Here is a 16,931-nt window from a genome sequence, read left to right as displayed (position 1 = left end):
CCAAGCCCCCCAGGACCCCCAAACCCCCCGGGCTCCCCCCAGGACCCCCAAACCCCCCAGGACCCCCAAACCCCTGGGACCCCCAAGCCCCCGGGCTCCCCCCGGGACCCCCAAACCCCCGGGACCCCCAAGCCCCCGGGCTCCCCCCGGGACCCCCAAGCCCCCCAGGACCCCCAAACCCCCGGGACCCCCAAGCCCCCGGGCTCCCCCCGGGACCCCCAAGCCCCCCAGGACCCCCAAACCCCCGGGACCCCCAAACCCCCGGGACCCCCAAGCCCCCCGGGCTCCCCCCGGGACCCCCAAGCCCCCCGGGACCCCCAAGCCCCCGGGCTCCCCCGGGACCCCCAAACCCCCAGGACCCCCAAACCCCCCGGGCTCCCCCCAGGACCCCCAAACCCCCGGGACCCCCAAGCCCCCCAGGACCCCCAAACCCCCGGGACCCCCAAGCCCCCGGGACCCCCAAACCCCCGGGCTCCCCCCGGGACCCCCAAGCCCCCCAGGACCCCCAAACCCCCGGGACCCCCAAACCCCCGGGACCCCCAAGCCCCCCGGGCTCCCCCCGGGACCCCCAAGCCCCCGGGCTCCCCCCGGGACCCCCGAGCCCCCGGGCTCACCCTGCCCAGGTACTTCCAGTCCAGCAGGTCCGACAGCCGCTCCGTGCGGTTGCGCTGGACGATGCGCTGGCGCCGGCTCTGCTGGCAGAACCCGAACAGGAACGCGGTGAGCTGGGCGCACGACTCCTCGGGGCGCGGAAACGGCGGTCGACGATGTAGATACCTGCGGGCGGACAGACAGACGGACGGACGTGGGAAACGGCCGCCGCCACCGCTGACACCTGCGGGCGGACAGACGGACGGACGTGGGACCTGGGGACACGAGTGATCAGGGACCCGGGGACCCAGGAGCTCAGAGACCCACGGACGTGGCTGGGGACACAGGGACAGGGGACATGGGGACACAGGGACAGGGGACACAGGGACAGGGGACATGGGGACAGACATGGGGACACAGGGACAGGGGACATGGGGACACAGGGACAGACATGGGGACACAGGGACAGGGGAACAGACATGGGGACACAGGGACAGGGGGACACAGGGACAGGGGACATGGGGACAGACGTGGGGACACAGGGACAGGGACACAGGGACAGGGGACATGGGGACAGACGTGGGACACAGGGACAGGGGGACACAGGAACAGGGGAACAGACATGGGGACACAGGGACATGGGGACAGACATGGGGACACAGGGACATGGGGACACAGGGACAGGGGACATGGGGACAGGGGGACATGGGGACAGACATGGGGACACAGGGACAGGGGACATGGGGACAGACATGGGGACACAGGGACAGGGGACACAGGGACATGGGGACATGGGGACAGCGGGACACAGGGACAGACATGGGGACACAGGGACATGGGGACACAGGGATATGGGGCCCCGGAGCGACGTGGGGGGACAAGTGCATATGGGGACATGGGGGGATGTGGGGGGACATGGGGGACATGGGGAACCCCCACCCCTGGACCCAGGCGTCCGGGGGCCCCCCAAAAAGGGACCCAGGCATCCGGGACCCCCTAGACATGGACCCAGGTATCCTGGAACCCCTGAAAGGGGGACCCAGGCGTCCGGGCGCCCCCGACTGACCGTACGCGGAGGGGTCAGCGATGTGCTCCTCCATGAAACAGCCGAACCCCGACAGGTTGGTGGAGACGCTGGGGATCCCCATCACCGTGCACTCGGCTGCGGGGAAACGGGGGTCAGCGGGGACCCAGGCGTCCGGGGGGACCCAGGCGTCCGGGGGCGTCCGTACCCGGCGTGTACCCCCAGGGCTCGTAGTAGGAGGGGAACACCCCCAGGTGACACCCCCGCACAAACTCCTCGTAATCCACGGGCAGCAGCGGGCTGGTGGACGACAGGAACTCGGGGTGGAAGATGATCTGGGGGGGACATGGTCAGAACCCCCCCGGGACCCCAGAACCCCCCCGGGACCCCAAGATCACCCCCCGGGACCCCGGGACAACCCCTGGGACCCCCAAAATCACCCTGGGACCCCCAACCCCCCCATGAGAGTCCCAGCCACTCTGGGACCCCCCAAGCCCCCCAGTGTCCCTGTCCCCCCCCAGACCCCCATCTGCCCCCAACCCCTCTGGGAACCCCCGAAATCCCCCCTTGGACCCCCCAACACCCCCAAATGTCCCCCCGCAACGTCCCCACGTCCCCCCCCGTCCCCAGCGTCACCTCGGCCGGGCGTCGCTGCTGTTGAGCGGCGCCACGTGGCGGGTCCCAAACCCCCGTGACCCCCCCGAGCGCCCCCCCGCGTCCCCGGGGCCACCTTGACGCGGTCGTTGCTGCTGTTGAACAGCCCGATGCGGCGGATGGTGGTCAGGATGGGGTCGGTGGCGTCGTCCAGCATGTTGTGGGTGCACACGGGGGGGAACGACTGGCGCTGGGGGGGCGAGGGACCCAGGCGTCCGGCTGGCCACGACCCCCCGAGAAAGGACCCAGGCGTCCGGCTGGGCCACGACCCCCCCAGAAAGGACCCAGGCGTCCGGCTGGGCCACAAACCCCCGAGAAAGGACCCAGGCGTCCGGGTGGGCCACAAACCCCCAAGAAAGGACCCAGGCGTCCGGGTGGGCCACGATCCCCCGAGAAGGACCCAGGCGTCCGGGTGGGCCACAAACCCCCAAGAAAGGACCCAGGTGTCCGGGTGGGCCACGACCCCCCAAAAAGGACCCAGGCGTCCGGGTGGGCCACAAACCCCCGAGAAGGACCCAGGCGTCCGGGTGGGCCACGACCCCCCCAGAAAGGACCCAGGTGTCCGGGTGGGCTACAACCCCCCGAGAAAGGACCCAGGCGTCCGGGCGGGCCACGACCCCCCCAAGAAGGACCCAGGCGTCCGGCTGGGCCACGATCCCCCGAGAAAGGACCCAGGCGTCCGGGTGGGCCACGACCCCCCGAGAAAGGACCCAGGCGTCCGGGTGGGCCACAAACCCCCGAGAAAGGACCCCGGCGTCCGGGTGGGCCACGACCCCCCAAGAAAGGACCCAGGCGTCCGGGTGGGCCACGACCCCCCGAGAAAGGACCCAGGTGTCCGGGTGGGCTACAACCCCCCCGAGAAAGGACCAGGCGTCCGGGTGGGCCACAAACCCCCGAGAAAGGACCCAGGCGTCCGGGTGGGCTACAACCCCCCGAGAAAGGACCCAGGCGTCCGGGCGGGCCACGACCCCCCAAGAAGGACCCCGGCGTCCGGGCGGGCCACGACCCTCCAGAAAGGACCCAGGCGTCCGGGCGGGCCACGACCCCCCCAAAAAGGACCCAGGCGTCCGGGCGGGCCACGACCCCCCAAGAAGGACCCAGGCGTCCGGGTGGGCCACAAACCCCCGAGAAAGGACCCAGGCGTCCGGGCGGGCCACGACCCCCCCAGAAAGGACCCAGGCGTCCGGCTGGGCCACGACCCCCCCAGAAAGGACCCAGGCGTCCGGGCGGGCCACGACCCCCCGAGAAGGACCCAGGCGTCCGGGCGGGCCACGATCCCCCGAGAAGGACCCAGGCGTCCGGGCGGGCCACGACCCCCCGAGAAGGACCCAGGCGTCCGGGCGGGCCACGACCCCCCGAGAAGGACCCAGGCGTCCGGGTGGGCCACGACCCCCCGAGAAGGACCCAGGCGTCCGGGCGGGCCACGACCCCCCCAGAAGGACCCAGGCGTCCGGGCGGGCCACGACCCCCCCCAGAAGGACCCAGGTGTCTGGGTGGGCCACAAACCCCCGAGAAAGGACCCAGGCGTCCGGGCGGGCCACGACCCCCCGAGAAGGACCCAGGCGTCCGGGCGGGCCACGACCCCCCCCAGAAGGACCCAGGCGTCCGGGCGGGCCACGACCCCCCCAGGAAGGACCCAGGCGTCCGGGTGGGCCACGACCCCCCCAGAAAGGACCCAGGCGTCCGGCTGGGCCACGACCCCCCCCAGGAAGGACCCAGGCGTCCGGCTGGGCCACGACCCCCCCAGAAGGACCCAGGCGTCCGGGCTACCTGAGTGGCGAAAATGGCGCGTTTCATCATGGTGAAATCCTCCCGATCCAGCATCTTGTTCATGTCCGGCAGGTTCCCCCTGAAACGCGTGTTGGGGGGTTAAAGGGCCCCCGCCCCTCCCCCACTGGAAGGGACCCAGGCGTCCGGGGGCTGTTTTGGGGGGTTTTGGGGGTTTTGGCGCTTACACCAGCAGCGATTCGTAGAGTTTCTTGCCGAACTTTTCCTTGACGGCGTTGGCCGTGTCCCTGGGGAGCGGGGGCAGGGTCAGCCCGGACGCCTGGGTCCCTGCGGGCTTGGGGGGCACCGGGGGGTTCCTGGGGGGCTCCGCAAGCGGTTTAGGGGGCCCGGGTGCGGTTTGGGGTCCCTGGGGTGTTCTGGGGGTGTTTGGGGGGGGTCGGGGGTGTTTTGGGGGTTTGGGGGTGGTTTTGGGGTGTTTTGGGGGTTTTTTGAGGTGTTTCGGGGGGTGTTTTGGGGGTTTGGGGGTGTTTTGGGGTTTTTGAGGGTGTTTTGGGGGGCTCGGGGGTGTTTTTGGGGTTTTTGGGGGTGTTTCGGGGGTTTTTGGGGGTGTTTCGGGGGTGTTTTTGGGGTGTTTTGGGGGTTTTGGGGGTGTTTTTGGGGTGTTTTGGGGGTTTTTGGGGGTGTTTTGGGGGTTTTGGGGTGTTTTGGGGGTTTTGGGGGGTGTTTCGGGGGTGTTTTTGGGGTGTTTTGGGGTTTTGGGGGTGTTTTTGGGGTGTTTTGGGGGTTTTGGGGGGTTTTTTGAGGTGTTTCAGGGGGTGTTTTGGGGGTTTTTGGGGGTGTTTTGGGGGTTTTGGGGGTTTTTGGGGGTGTTTTGGGGGGTTTTGGGGGTGTTTTTGGGGTGTTTTTGGGGTTTTGGGGGTGTTTTGGGGGTTTTGGGGGTTTTTGGGGTGTTTTTGGGGTTTTGGGGGTTCGGCCCCACCAGAGCTGCTTGCGCACGGCCTGGCCCTTGAGCGACTCCACGTTGAAGTTGTTGGTTCTCGCGGGCATGATGAAGAACGCCACCACGGTCACCTCGCTGCCATTGACCTGCACGGGGACATGGGGACAATGGGGACAATGGGGCCACCACGGTCACCTCGCTGCCATTGACCTGCACGGGGACATGGGGACACGGGGACATGGGGACATGGGGACAATGGGGACAGTGGGGCCACCACGGTCACCTCGCTGCCATTGACCTGCACGGGGACACGGGGACATGGGGACATGGGGACAATGGGGACAGTGGGGCCACCACGGTCACCTCGCTGCCATTGACCTGCACGGGGACATGGGGACAAGGGGACAATGGGGACATGGGGACAATGGGGACAATGGGGACAGTGGGGCCACCACGGTCACCTCGCTGCCATTGACCTGCATGGGGACACGGGGACATGGGGACATTGGGGACAATGGGGACATGGGGACAGTGGGGCCACCACGGTCACCTCGCTGCCATTGACCTGCATGGGGACATGGGGACATGGGGACAATGGGGACAGTGGGGCCACCACGGTCACCTCGCTGCCATTGACCTGCATGGGGACATGGGGACAATGGGGACAATGGGGACATGGGGACAGTGGGGCCACCACGGTCACCTCGCTGCCATTGACCTGCACGGGGACATGGGGACATGGGGACAATGGGGACATGGGGACAGTGGGGCCACCACGGTCACCTCGCTGCCATTGACCTGCACGGGGACATGGGGACATGGGGACAATGGGGACATGGGGACAATGGGGACACAGGGGCCACCACGGTCACCTCGCTGCCATTGACCTGCACGGGGACATGGGGACAATGGGGACATGGGGACAGTGGGGCCACCACGGTCACCTCGCTGCCATTGACCTGCACGGGGACACGGGGACATGGGGACATGGGGACGTGGGGACAACGGGGCCACCACGGCCACCTCGCTGCCATTGACCTGCATGGGGACACGGGGACACGGGGACATGGGGACATGGGGACAATGGGGACATGGGGACAATGGGGACAGTGGGGCCACCACGGTCACCTCGCTGCCATTGACCTGCATGGGGACACGGGGACACGGGGACATGGGGACATGGGGACAGTGGGGCCACCACGGTCACCTCGCTGCCATTAACCTGCACGGGGACATGGGGACACGGGGACATGGGGACATGGGGACATGGGGACAATGGGGACAATGGGGCCACCACAGCCACCTCGCTGCCATTGACCTGCACGGGGACATGGGGACAATGGGGACATGGAGACAATGGGCCCACCACGGTCACCTCGCTGCCATTGACGTGCATGGGGACATGGGGACATGGGGACATGGGGACAATGGGGACATGGGGACATGGGGACACGGAGCCACCAGGAACCACTAAGAGTCCCCCACGTCCCCACATATCCCCATGCCCCCAATGTCCTCAGCGTCCCTCTGTCCCCCCTTACCTCCGTGTCCGCTGTCCCCATGTCCCCTGTCCCCATATCCCCATGTCCCCATGTCCCCATGTCCCCTGTCCTCATATCCCCATGTCCAATGTCTCCATGTGCCCCGTTCTCATGTCCCCCTGTCCCATGTCCCCCTGTCCTGGTCCCCTGTCCCACGTCCCCCTGTCCCTGTCCCCTGTCCGTGTCCATGTCCCCGTGCCCCTGTCCGTGTCCCTGTTCCCCTGTCCCGTCCCCCTGTCCCATGTCTCTCTGTCCCCGTCCCCCTGTCCGTGTCCCATGTCCCCCTGTCCCTGTCCCATGTCCCCCTGTCCGTGTCCGTGTCCCCGTCCCCCTGTCCCATGTCCCCCTGTCCCGTGTCCCCCTGTCCTCGTCCCCTGTCCCATGTCCCCCTGTCCCATGTCCCCCTGTCCCTGTCCCCCTGTCCCGTGTCCCCCTGTCCTGGTCCCCTGCCCCGTGTCCCTGTCCCCCTGTCCCGGTCCCGGTCCCCTGTCCCCCTGTCCCATGTCCCCCTGTCCGTGTCCGTGTCCCCGTCCCCCTATCCGTGTCCGTGTCCGTGTCCGTGTCCCCATCCCCCTGTCCCATGTCCCCCTGTCCCTGTCCCATGTCCCCCTGTCCGTGTCCCAGTCCTCTGTCCGTGTCCCCGTCCCCCTGTCCCATGTCCCCCTGTCCGTGTCCCGGTCCTCTGTCCGTGTCCCCGTCCCCCTGTCCCATGTCCCCATGTCCCCTGTCCGTGCCCGTGTCCGTGTCCCCGTCCCCCTGTCCCCTGTCCCCTGTCCGTCCCCCTGTCCGTGTCCGTGTCCCCGTCCCCGCCCGCGTGGCGCTGACCCTGAGCAGGTAGTTGAGCCGCGCCAGCGCCTCCAGGAAGATGTCGGCGCCCTTGTTGGAGAACTCGTACCGGCCCGCGATGAAGAAGAAAAGCGTCTTGTCCAGGTCGAAGTCCAGGTGCCTGCGGGACCCGTCACCGGGGCGCCCAGCCGGGCACCCCGAGACCCCCGGGACACCCCAAACCCGGAGCACCCAACCGGGCACCCAGCCGGGCACCCCGAAACCCCCGGGACACCCCAAACCCCCGGGACACCCCAAACCCGGAGCACCCAAACCTGGCACCCCACACCGGGCACCCCGAAACCCCCGGGACACCCCGAACCCGGGGCGCCCAACCGGGCACCCAACCGGGCACCCCAACCCAGGCACCCCAAACCGGGCACCCCGAAACCCCCGGGACACCCCAAACCCGGGGCACCCAAACCAGGCACCCAACCGGGCACCCTGAAACCCCCGGGACACCCCAAACTCCCAGGACACCCCAAACCCGGGGCACCCAACCGGGCACCCAACCGGGCACCCCAACCCGGGCACCCCGAAACCCCCGGGACTCCCCAAACCCGGGGCACCCAAACCAGGCACCCAACCGGGCACCCCGAAACCCCCGGGACACCCCAAACTCCCAGGACACCCCAAACCCGGGGCACCCAAACCTGGCACCCCAAACCGGGCACCCCGAAACCCCCGGGACACCCCAAACCCGGGGCACCCAACCGGGCACCCAAACCTGGCACCCCGAAACCCCCGGGACACCCCAAACCCGGAGCACCCAACCGGGCACCCCGAAACCCCCGGGACACCCCAAACCCCCGGGACACCCCAAACCCGGGGCACCCAACCTGGGCACCCCAAACCGGGCACCCTGAAACCCCCGGGATACCCCAAACCCGGGGCGCCCAACCGGGCACCCCAAAACCCCTGGGACACCCCAAAACCCCTGGGACACCCCAAACCGGGCACCCCAAACCAGGCACTGAACCCGGGCACCCCAAACCAGGCTCCCAATCTGGGCACCCCAACCCGGGCACCCCAACCCGGGCACCCCAAACCAGGGCACCCCAAACCAGAGGACCCAACCCGGGCACCCCAAACACCCCGGGACACCCCAAACAACCTGGGACACCCCAAACCCAGGCACCCCAAAAGCCTGCGGCACCCCAACCCAGGCACCCCAAACACCCCAAAACCCCAGGGCACCCTGAACCCGGCACCCCAAACACCCCCCCAAAGACCCCTCAAAACCGCCGGGACACCCCAAGATCCCCGGGGCACCCCAACCCAGGGCACCCCAAACACCCCCAGACACCCCAAAACCCCCCCAGGGAGCCCTCAAAACCCCCGGGACACCTCGAAACTGCCGGGACACCCCAATCCCCCCCAGACACCCCGAAACCCCCCAGGACACCCCCAGACCCTCCCGAACTCCTGGGTCCCCCCCGGATGCCTGGGTCCCTCTAAACTCCTGGGTCCCCCAATCTCCTGAGTCCCCCCAAACTGCCAGGTCTCCCCGAACTCCTGGGTCCCCCCCGGACGCCTGGGTCCCCCGGTGACACCAACCCGTAGAAATGTCCCCTGACGAACTCCTGGACCCGCGCTTTGCTCTGCGCGTGCAGGTTCTGGAACTCGTGCATGGCCGAGAACTTGCGCACGTTGAGCCCGTTGGGGGTCACCAGGTCTGGGGGGGACACGGGGGGTCAGGAGGGGCCCCCCGGACGCCTGGGTTCCCCCCCGGACGCCTGGGTTCCCTTGGGGACATGTAGGACCCCCTGGGGGTGATGTGGGTCCCGGGGGGTCCCCGTTGGGCAGGGGGGGGGGTGCCAGGGCTGGGGGGCACACGGGGGGGGGTCGGGGGGACCCCCCAGGACATTGGGGTCCCTATGGGGATATTGGGGTCCCCCCCCATGTTTCAGGGTTCTCCCTGGTTTTGGGGTGCCCCACGGGGTTCCAGGGTCAACCCCAGTTTCAGGGCCCCCCCCAGGTTCCGGGTCCCCCCCGGTTTCAGGGTCCCTCCCGGTTTCGGGCCCCGCCCCGTTCCAGGTCCCCCCAGGTTTTGGGGTCCCCCCTGTTCCAGGCCCCCCCAGGTTCCGGGTCCCCCCCAGGTTCCGGGTCCCCCCCGGTTCCAGGCCCCCCCAGGTTCCGGGTCCCCCCAGATTTGGGGTCCCCCCCAGGTTCCAGGCCCCCCCAGGTTCCGGGTCCCCCCAGGTTCCGGGTCCCCCCCCAGGTTCCGGGTCCCCCCAGGTTTGGGGTCCCCCCCAGGTTCCAGGTCCCCCCCCAGGTTCCGGGTCCCCCCAGGTTTGGGGTCCCCCCCAGGTTCCGGGTCCCCCCAGGTTCCAGGCCTCCCCAGGTTCTGTGTCCCCCCAGGTTCCAGGCCCCCCCAAGTTCCAGGTCCCCCCCAGGTTCCAGGCCCCCCCAGGTTCCGGGTCCCCCCAGGTTCCGGGTCCCCCCAGGTTTGGGGCCCCGTTCCCGCCCCCCGTCTCCGGGCGCCCCCACCGGGCTTGCGCTTGAGCAGGTGCTCGGCCTCGGCGGCGGTGACGTGGGACACGGTGGTGAGCACGTGCGCGCAGTGCGCGGCCGCGCGCTCCAGGCAGTACCGGTGGTAGATCTGCCGCTCCCCGGCCTCCTTGTCCACGTCGAACTGCGGCACAGCCCGGGGACCGCGGCCCCGTCACCCCCGGGGCCCCCCGGGCACCCCCGTCAGCCCCGGGGCCCCCGTGTCCCCCTGTCCCCCCGTGTCCCCTGTCCCCCCGTATCCCCCTACCACCCCCATGTCCCCTGTCCCCCCATGTCCCCCTGCCACCCCCGTGTCCCCCTGTCCCCCCATATCCTCCAGCCACCCCCATGTCCCCTGTCCCCCCATGTCCCCCTGCCGCCCCTGTGTCCCCTGTCCCCCCATCCCCCCATGTCCTCCAGCCACCCCCATGTCCCCTGTCCCCCCATGTCCCCCTGCCGCCCCTGTGTCCCCCTGTCCCCCCATATCCTCCAGCCACCCCCGTGTCCCCCTGTCCCCCCATGTCCCCCTGCCGCCCCTGTGTCCCCTGTCCCCCCATCCCCCCATGTCCTCCAGCCACCCCCGTGTCCCCTGTCCCCCCATGTCCCCCTGCCGCCCCCGTGTCCCCCTGTCCCCCCATATCCTCCAGCCACCCCCGTGTCCCCCTGTCCCCCCATGTCCCCCTGCCGCCCCCGTGTCCCCCTACCACCCCCATGTCCCCTGTCCCCCCATGTCCCCCTGTCCCCCACATCCCCCTGCCACCCCCGTGTCCCCTGTCCCCCCATGTCCCCTGTCCCCCCACATCCCCCTGCCACCCCCGTGTCCCCTGTCCCCCCATGTCCCCCTGTCCCCCCATGTCCTCCAGCCACCCCCGTGTCCCTTGTCCCCCCATGTCCCCCTACCACCCCCATGTCCCCCTGTCCCCCCACATCCCCCTGCCACCCCCGTGTCCCCTGTCCCCCCATATCCCCCTGCCACCCCCGTGTCCCCTGTCCCCCCACATTCCCCTGCCACCCCCGTGTCCCCCTCTCCCCCCACATCCCCCTGCCACCCCCGTGTCCCCTGTCCCCCCATATCCCCCTGCCACCCCCGTGTCCCCTGTCCCCCCACATTCCCCTGCCACCCCCGTGTCCCCCTCTCCCCCCACATCCCCCTGCCACCCCCGTGTCCCCTGTCCCCCCATATCCCCCTGCCACCCCCGTGTCCCCCTGTCCCCCCACATCCCCCTGCCACCCCCGTGTCCCCATCACCCCCGTGTCTCCTGTATCCCCCGTGTCCCCCTGTCCCCCCACATCCCCCCATATCCCCATCCCCCCCACATCCCCCCTGCTCCCCCGTCCTCCCCCATCCTCCCATGTCCCCCTATATCCGCCCTGTCCCCCCCCATATCTCCCTGTCCCCCGTCCCCGTCCCCACTCACGCTCTGCAGGTTGTTGTAGAAGTCCACGCTGCCGGCGCACAGGTACCGGCCGAGCAGCGTGGCGTGCGTGGTGAAGATCGTGGCCACCGGCAGCCGCCGCGCCCGGCTCAGCACCAGCCCCAGCCCCGCCAGCCACTCGTGGAAATGGCCCACGATGAACGGCCGCTCCTCGCTCTGCGCCGCGAACTGCCCCGCGGCAGCGTCACCCGGGGCAGCATCACCGTCACCCCCCAGTGTCACCGTCACCCGGGGCAGCGACACCGTCACCCCCCAGTGTCACCGTCACCCACGGCAGCGTCACCCGGGGCAGCGTCACCCGCGGCAGCGACACCGTCACCCCCCAGTGTCACCGTCACCCCCCAGTGTCACCGTCACCCACGGCAGCGTCACCCGGGGCAGCGACACCCGGGGCAGCGACACCGTCACCCCCCAGTGTCACCGTCACCCCGCAGTGTCACCGTCACCCGGGGCAGCGACACCGTCACCCCCCAGTGTCACCGTCACCCGGGGCAGCGTCACCCAGGGCAGCGTCACCATCACCCCGCAGTGTCACTGTCACCCCGCAGTGTCACCGTCACCCGGGGCAGCGTCACCCCAGGGTCACCGTCACCCCCCAGTGTCACCGTCACCCGGGGCAGCGCCACCCGGGGCAGCGTCACCGTCACCCCCCAGTGTCACCGTCACCCCCCAGGGTCACCGTCACCCCCCAGGGTCACCATCACCCAGGGCAGCGTCACCTGGGGCAGCGTCACCGTCACCCCGCAGTGTCACCGTCACCCCCAGTGTCACCGTCACCCGGGGCAGCGACACCGTCACCCCCAGTGTCACCGTCACCCGGGGCAGCGTCACCTGGGGCAGCGTCACCGTCACCCCGCAGTGTCACCGTCACCCGGGGCAGCGTCACCCGGGGCAGCGTCACCGTCACCCCCCAGTGTCACCGTCACCCCAGTGTCACCGTCACCCGGGGCAGCGTCACCGTCACCCCCCAGTGTCACCGTCACCCCAGTGTCACCATCACCTCCGGTGTCACCGTCACCCCAGTGTCACCATCGCCCCCAGGACGCCTGGGTCCCCTCTTAAGAACCCCCCCAGCCCCCTGGGACCCCCAAACCCCGCTGTGTCCCCCCCATGTCACCTCCCCGAGGAACCAAGTGATGAGGAACCCGAAGAACAGGGAGCAGGGGACCCCAAAACCCCCTGGAATGCCCCCAAAACCCTCTCGGGACCCCCCAAATCCCCCGTGTCCCCCCAAAACCCCCTGGAATGCCCCCAAAACCCCCTCGGGACCCCCCGAATCCTGTGGGCCCCCCCAGTCTCACCTCCCCCAGGAACCAGGCCACCAGGAACCCGAAGAGCACGGCGTCGTTGGCCTCGCGGTCGTACCAGGGCACCCCGATGGCGCAGCTCTCCCACAGCTCCCCCTTCCAGCGCTCCAGGCTCCACGACGTGGCCCCAACGTCCAGCAGCACCACGGCCGGGCTGCCCTCGATCAGCCAGCGCCCGAAATGCACCTGAGCCCCAAAACAGGGCACCCCGAAATCAGCAGCACCACGGCCGGGCTGCCCTCGATCAGCCAGCGCCCGAAATGCACCTGAACCCCAAAACAGGGCACCCCGAAATCAGCAGCACCACGGCCGGGCTGCCCTCGATCAGCCAGCGCCCGAAATGCACCTGAACCCCAAAACAGGGCACCCCGAAATCAGCAGCACCACGGCCGGGCTGCCCTCGATCAGCCAGCGCCCGAAATGCACCTGAACCCCAAAACAGGGCACCCCGAAATCAGCAGCACCACGGCCGGGCTGCCCTCGATCAGCCAGCGCCCGAAATGCACCTGAACCCCAAAACAGGGCACCCCGAAATCAGCAGCACCACGGCCGGGCTGCCCTCGATCAGCCAGCGCCCGAAATGCACCTGAACCCCAAAACAGGGCACCCCGAAATCAGCAGCACCACGGCCGGGCTGCCCTCGATCAGCCGGTGCCCGAAATGCACCTGAACCCCAAAACAGGGCACCCCGAAATCAGCAGCACCACGGCCGGGCTGCCCTCGATCAGCCGGTGCCCGAAATGCACCTGAACCCCAAAACAGGGCACCCCGAAATCAGCAGCACCACGGCTGGGCTGCCCTCGATCAGCCAGCGCCCGAAATGCACCTGAGCCCCAAAACAGGGCACCCCGAAATCAGCAGCATCAGGAACCCCAAAACCCATCAGCACCACGGCCGGGCTGCCCTCGATCAGCCGGTGCCCGAAATGCACCTGAACCCCAAAATGGGTTAAAATCCCCCCAAATGGGTCCATCCCCCCGTTTTCGGGGTGTGGGGGAGGGGCGGCCGTGACCTTTGCCGCCCTTTCCCGCGCGGGGGATGGTAACGGGAGCTGGGGGGGGGCGCCAAAAATAACCCCCACGTGCCTTGGGGGGGTGGGGGGAGGGCGCCCGGACGCCTGGGTCCCTCCCGGACGCCTGGGTCCCTTGGCAGCAGCCTGAAGGCTTGGCCTGCCCGGACGCCTGGGTCCCTCCTGGACGCCTGGGTCCCCGCGGGGCTGTGGGTGCCCCAAAGACCCCAGATCCCCCCAACCACTGACTCCCCCTACCCATGGGTGCCCCCCCCGGATGCCTGGGTCCCCAGGTGCACCCTTGGGTGCTCTGGGCACCCCCAAAGACCCCCAGGGTTCCCCGCACCTCTCGTGACCCCCTGATCCCCCCACCCATGGGTGCTCACAGAGCTCTGGGCGCCCCACAGACCCCCAGCGTCCCCCCCACCTCCCGTGCCCCCCCGGCCCGCAGATCCCCGCTCCGGGCGCCCACCTTGCAGCCCTGGGCGTTCATGGCCGCCAGCGTGCGGCGCAGGGCGGGCTGGGGCGGCTCCAGCAGCTCCACCTGCGTGCGGACGCTGCTCTCCACGTACGGCCCCACCAGCACGTAGCTCTCGCCCCACTCGTCGGCCGTCACCCGCGCCTTGGTCTGCAGCACCGTGTAGATCCCGCCCACTGCCCAGGGTGCACCGGGGCGGGCGTCAGCCCACGATGCACCGGGGCGTGTGGCATCCCAGCATGCACCGGGGCGGAGAGCAACCCAGGACCCGCCATGGACCCAATAACCCACGGACCATCATGGCCACCGATAACCCATAAACCATCATGGCCGCCATCAACCTACTGTCCATCATGGCCGCCGATAACCCATAAACCATCATGGTTGCCATCAACCTACTGTCCATCATGGCCGCCGATAACCCATAGACCACCATGGCCGCCATCAACCTACTGTCCATCATGGCCACCGATAACCCATAGATCATCATGGCCACCAATAACCCATAGATCATCATGGCCGCTAATAACCCATAGGTCATCATGGCCGCCGATAACCCATAGACCACCATGGCCCCAATAACCCACAGCCCATCATGGCCGCCATCAACCTACTGTCCATCGTGGCCGCCAATAACCCATAGACCATCGTGGCTGCCAATAACCCACAGACCATCATGGCCGCCAATAACCCATAGATCATCATGGCCACCAATAACCCATAGTTCATCATGGCCGCCAATAACCCACGGGTCATCATGGCCGCCGATAACCCATAGACCATCATGGCCACCAACAACCCATAGCTCATCATGGCCCAATAACCCACACCCATCACGGCCCAATAATCCACCGTCCATCACGGCCCAATAACCCACAGTCCATCATGGCCCCAATAACCCACACCCATCACGGCCCAATAACCCACACCCATCACAACTCAATAACCCACACCCATCACAACCCAATAACCCACCGTCCATCACAGCCCAATAACCCACACCCATCACGGCCCAATAACCCACATCCATCACAACCCAATAACCCACACCCATCAGGGCCCAATAACCCACCGTCCATCACCGCCCAATAACCCACTGTGCCCCAGTCTCAAGCCATCCCATGATGCCCCGGGGCACGTGACATCCCAGCCCCCCCCCCATGCCCCACAATGCACCGGGGCAGCCCCCACCCCCACCCCCACAGCATGATGGGATGGGCAGGGCCTCCCAACCCCCCCAGGGGGTTTTGGGGGGGTCTGGGTGGGGGACCCCCCCAAAAAGGGGAGGGGTGAGGGAGGGTGCTGGGTATTTTGGGGGGCCCTGGGGGGTCCCAGGTGCTCGGGGTCACTCACCCTTGTTGGCCACCTCCCAGGCCACCTCGAACAGGACGACGTTTTCGGGGGCCCCGGGGCCCCCCCACTCGTCCAGCCCGGGCAGGGAGCTGACGGAGACGCTGCGGGCCAGCGGCATGGCGCCTGCGCACCCCCAAACCGGGGACCCCCAGACCGGGGCGCCCGCCGTCAGGGGGGCCGCCAAACGGGGGGACCCGAAAAATGGGGGGAAATCCCTGAAGTATGGGGGGATACCCCAAAAATAGGGAGAAGTCCCTATAAAATGGGGGGAAAGCCCTGAAGTATGGGGGGGAATCCTCCCAAAATCAGGGGGGGAGCCCCAAAACGGGGGGACACCCAGAAATGGGGGGACACCCCAAAACCAGGGGGAAATCCCTGTAAAATGGGGGAAAACCCCTAAAATATGGGTGGGAACCCTCCCAAAATCAGGGGGGGAGCCCCAAAATGGGGGGAACACCCAGAAATGGGGGGACACCCCAAAAATGGGGGGAAATCCCTAAAAAATGGGGGGAAATCCCTAAAAGAGGGGAGGGAAATTCTCCTAAAACGAGGGGGGACACCCCAGAAATGAGGGGGGGACACCCCCAAAATCGGGGGAAGTCCCTAAAAAGTGGGAGAAAATCTCCCCAAAATGGGGGGCACACCCTCAAAGTGAGGGGGGACACCCCAACAATCAGGGGGAATCCCCCCAAATGGGGGGGACAACCCCAAAATGACGGGGGAGCCCCCTAAAATGGGGGTTGACGCCCCCAAAACATGGGGGGGCCCCAAAAGGAACGGGGGACACAGCCCCAGAATGGGGGGGAACCCCCATAACGTGCGGGGGGGCGGTGACTTCTGGGGGGGTGTCCCCCAAATCGGGGGCAGCACTAAAATAGGGGTGGGGGAAACGGGGGCACCCCCTGTACCCCCCCAGGGACACAAGAGCCCCCCCGACCCCCCCCCATAGACCCCCCCCATAGACCCCCCCCGCCACCCCCCCCCAGCCCCCCCCGAGCCCCCACGTGACCCCCCCGGCACCACGTGACCGCCCCCAGGGCCCCCCCCATGGGCCTCCCCATAGCACCCCCCCCATGGGTGCCCCCCCCGGCCCGTAAAACCCCCATAAAAGGCCCCCCCGGGGCCCCCCCGCGGGGAATCCTCGAGAGACCCTTTGTCTCGGGGGGGGTCCCTTGGGGGGGCCCCGTGTTTCGGGGGGGCCGCAGGGGGTCCCATCGCGGCCCCCCCTCACCTCCCCGCGCTCCCGCAGCCGCTCGCGGACTGACCCCTCCCGCGCCCCGTCGCCCTCAGGCCCCGCCCCCTCCGTCCGCCGCAGCTCCGCCCCCCGGCGCTGATTGGACGAGACGCCGGGAGCACAGAGGGGGGGGCACGCGGAGGGGAGACAGGTGGGGGGGGCTTAAAGGGGCGATGGCGGCTTAAAGGGGCAACGGTGGGGCCCGAGGGGAGGGATTGGCTCCGCCCCCTGTGGGGGAGGGGATTGTGGGGCTGAGGGGAAATATGGGGCTGGGGGGCCGGCTATGGGGCTGTGGGGGGCTGGGGTCAGGTTATGGGGCTG

The 16,931-nt window shown here is 68.7% G+C and overlaps 1 protein-coding gene across 1 annotated transcript; it reads right to left on the bottom strand.

Moving 5' to 3' along the window:
- Positions 1-614: 614 nt before the first annotated feature.
- GYS1 (glycogen synthase 1) lies at positions 615-16,677 on the bottom strand (the record flags this gene model as incomplete). The annotated part of the gene is given in 16 exon segments (XM_065657963.1): positions 615-748; positions 751-777; positions 1,658-1,753; positions 1,824-1,950; positions 2,346-2,459; positions 4,040-4,118; positions 4,225-4,284; positions 4,977-5,083; positions 7,304-7,424; positions 8,861-8,978; positions 9,794-9,938; positions 11,212-11,397; positions 12,531-12,722; positions 14,018-14,199; positions 15,377-15,499; positions 16,608-16,677. Coding segments are annotated over 15 exon segments (1,806 nt in total), but the record flags the coding sequence as incomplete, so codon positions are not given.
- Between the last annotated feature and the right edge of the window lie 254 nt (positions 16,678-16,931).

Source organism: Caloenas nicobarica, unplaced genomic scaffold (genome assembly GCF_036013445.1).
Source record: "Caloenas nicobarica isolate bCalNic1 unplaced genomic scaffold, bCalNic1.hap1 Scaffold_1601, whole genome shotgun sequence".
NCBI classification, from domain to species: domain Eukaryota; kingdom Metazoa; phylum Chordata; class Aves; order Columbiformes; family Columbidae; genus Caloenas; species Caloenas nicobarica.
Note: the sequence above shows the minus strand (reverse complement) of the source record. Positions and strands in the feature narration are given on the sequence as shown.